The sequence below is a fragment of the Gekko japonicus genome, unplaced genomic scaffold, assembly GCF_001447785.1.
Source record: "Gekko japonicus isolate JY-2015 unplaced genomic scaffold, Gekko_japonicus_V1.1 scaffold955, whole genome shotgun sequence".
In the NCBI taxonomy this organism is placed as follows: domain Eukaryota; kingdom Metazoa; phylum Chordata; class Lepidosauria; order Squamata; family Gekkonidae; genus Gekko; species Gekko japonicus.
In genome coordinates, this window is record NW_015163631.1 from 657220 (window position 1) to 658676 (window position 1457).

The following is a 1457-nucleotide window of genomic DNA, read 5'->3' on the forward strand; positions in this document are numbered from 1 at the left end:
CTCCTAACTACTACACCAAACTGGCTCTCATTTTTCTAGCTTGCTGACAGAGGTCCCAAGTGGACAGACTCAGGGGTACCAGGCCACCGCTGGGGGATGAGGGGGGGGAAGTGTTGTCAGCTCCAGGTTGGGAAACTCCTGGAGATTTGGGGGGGGGGACCCAGGGGAGGACAGGGACCTCAGTGGGGAACAATTCCATAGAGTCCACTCTCTAAAGCATGCATTTTCTCCAAGGGAACTGATCCCCAGGTCCCACTTAGAGGCTGGCATCTCTTTCCTTCAGTAATGTATTCTTTACAAAAAAAAACATAGAAATTCCTTCCTGATTCATAGAGCGTTCTCTGTTCAGGGATTCTTAAGGACCATACAACCAGGGCTCTAGTCGGGGGGGAGCTCTCAGGTACGGAGCTCCGGAAGAGAACCTCTAGGGGGCGGGGCGGTCACGTGGTGAAGCCCCGCCCCCTTCTTTACCCCGCCCTCTGCTTCGATCCTCATTCCGTTTGGGAATGAGGATGAAGCAGGAGGGTAAGTAGCCGGGCCTTCTGACACACTTCCGGTGATGTCAGGGGGTGTGGCCTTCTGTCACTTCCGGTGATGTCAGGGGGCGTGGCATATGCAAATAAGTTATGCTAATGAGTTATGCTAATGAGCTCCGGCAGCTCTTTTTCTACAACAAGACCCCTGCATACAACACTTGAAAATACATTATGCAAGACTTGGGGACACTGTGGAGAATTAGGGGCACTGCAGAATTTCCCTGATGTCTAACCCATGAAGCAGGGCCTGCTGAGCTAAAACGCAGAAAAATGATGACTCTCTGTATAGACATATGGTCTGTGAATGCACACACGTGCTATTTTGGTCCAAGGTGTTAAATTCTTGTTGCTTAAGTCTTTTTGCCACATGATTTTGCTTTTCAGTTTGGGACACAAAATCCCTGCAGCAAAGGAGAAACAGGAAAAAAAGGTAAATAATCAAGAAAAAGAGAGGGAAAGAAAGGGAAAGAGAAAAGCGGCACATTTCCTGAGAACTCACCATTGATGATACCGTACTTCTGAGAGAGTAATGCTGCCTGAAGGCTTTTCCCACAGCCTGGAGGCCCACAAAGGAGAATCCGAGGAGAAAACGGGGCGGGTGTTCGAGGTGGAGCTTGGACGTGGCTCAGAACTGAAAGAGAAAGAGAGAGAGGGTAAAACCCATCAGCAGGATCACCAAGCCACATTAGAGAGTCCAGGGCTATTTTGGAGCAGGAACGCACAGGAACGGAGTTCCGGCTGGCTTCAGAGTTGGCCACGCCCACTACAGCCAGAGGTCATTTCGGGGGGGAACGCGGGTGAACGCAGTTCCCCCGGGTGAGGTATGGGGGCGGGGCACATGACGAAGCCCCGCCCCCTGGTTCCGGCCGCCCTGGTTCCGGCCCTCATTCAGCCAGGAGGAGGCAGGAGAAGAGGGAGGGT

General features: G+C 52.2%; 1 protein-coding gene across 1 annotated transcript in view; it reads right to left on the minus strand.

Moving 5' to 3' along the window:
* Nucleotides 1-1457, minus strand: part of AK8 (adenylate kinase 8) — a 125308-nt gene that overhangs the window by 113588 nt on the left and 10263 nt on the right. Inside the window, exon 5 of the mRNA XM_015407537.1 lies at nt 1036-1167. Within this exon, the coding sequence (XP_015263023.1) occupies nt 1036-1167 (132 nt within the window). The remainder of the gene's footprint in view (nt 1-1035; nt 1168-1457) is intronic.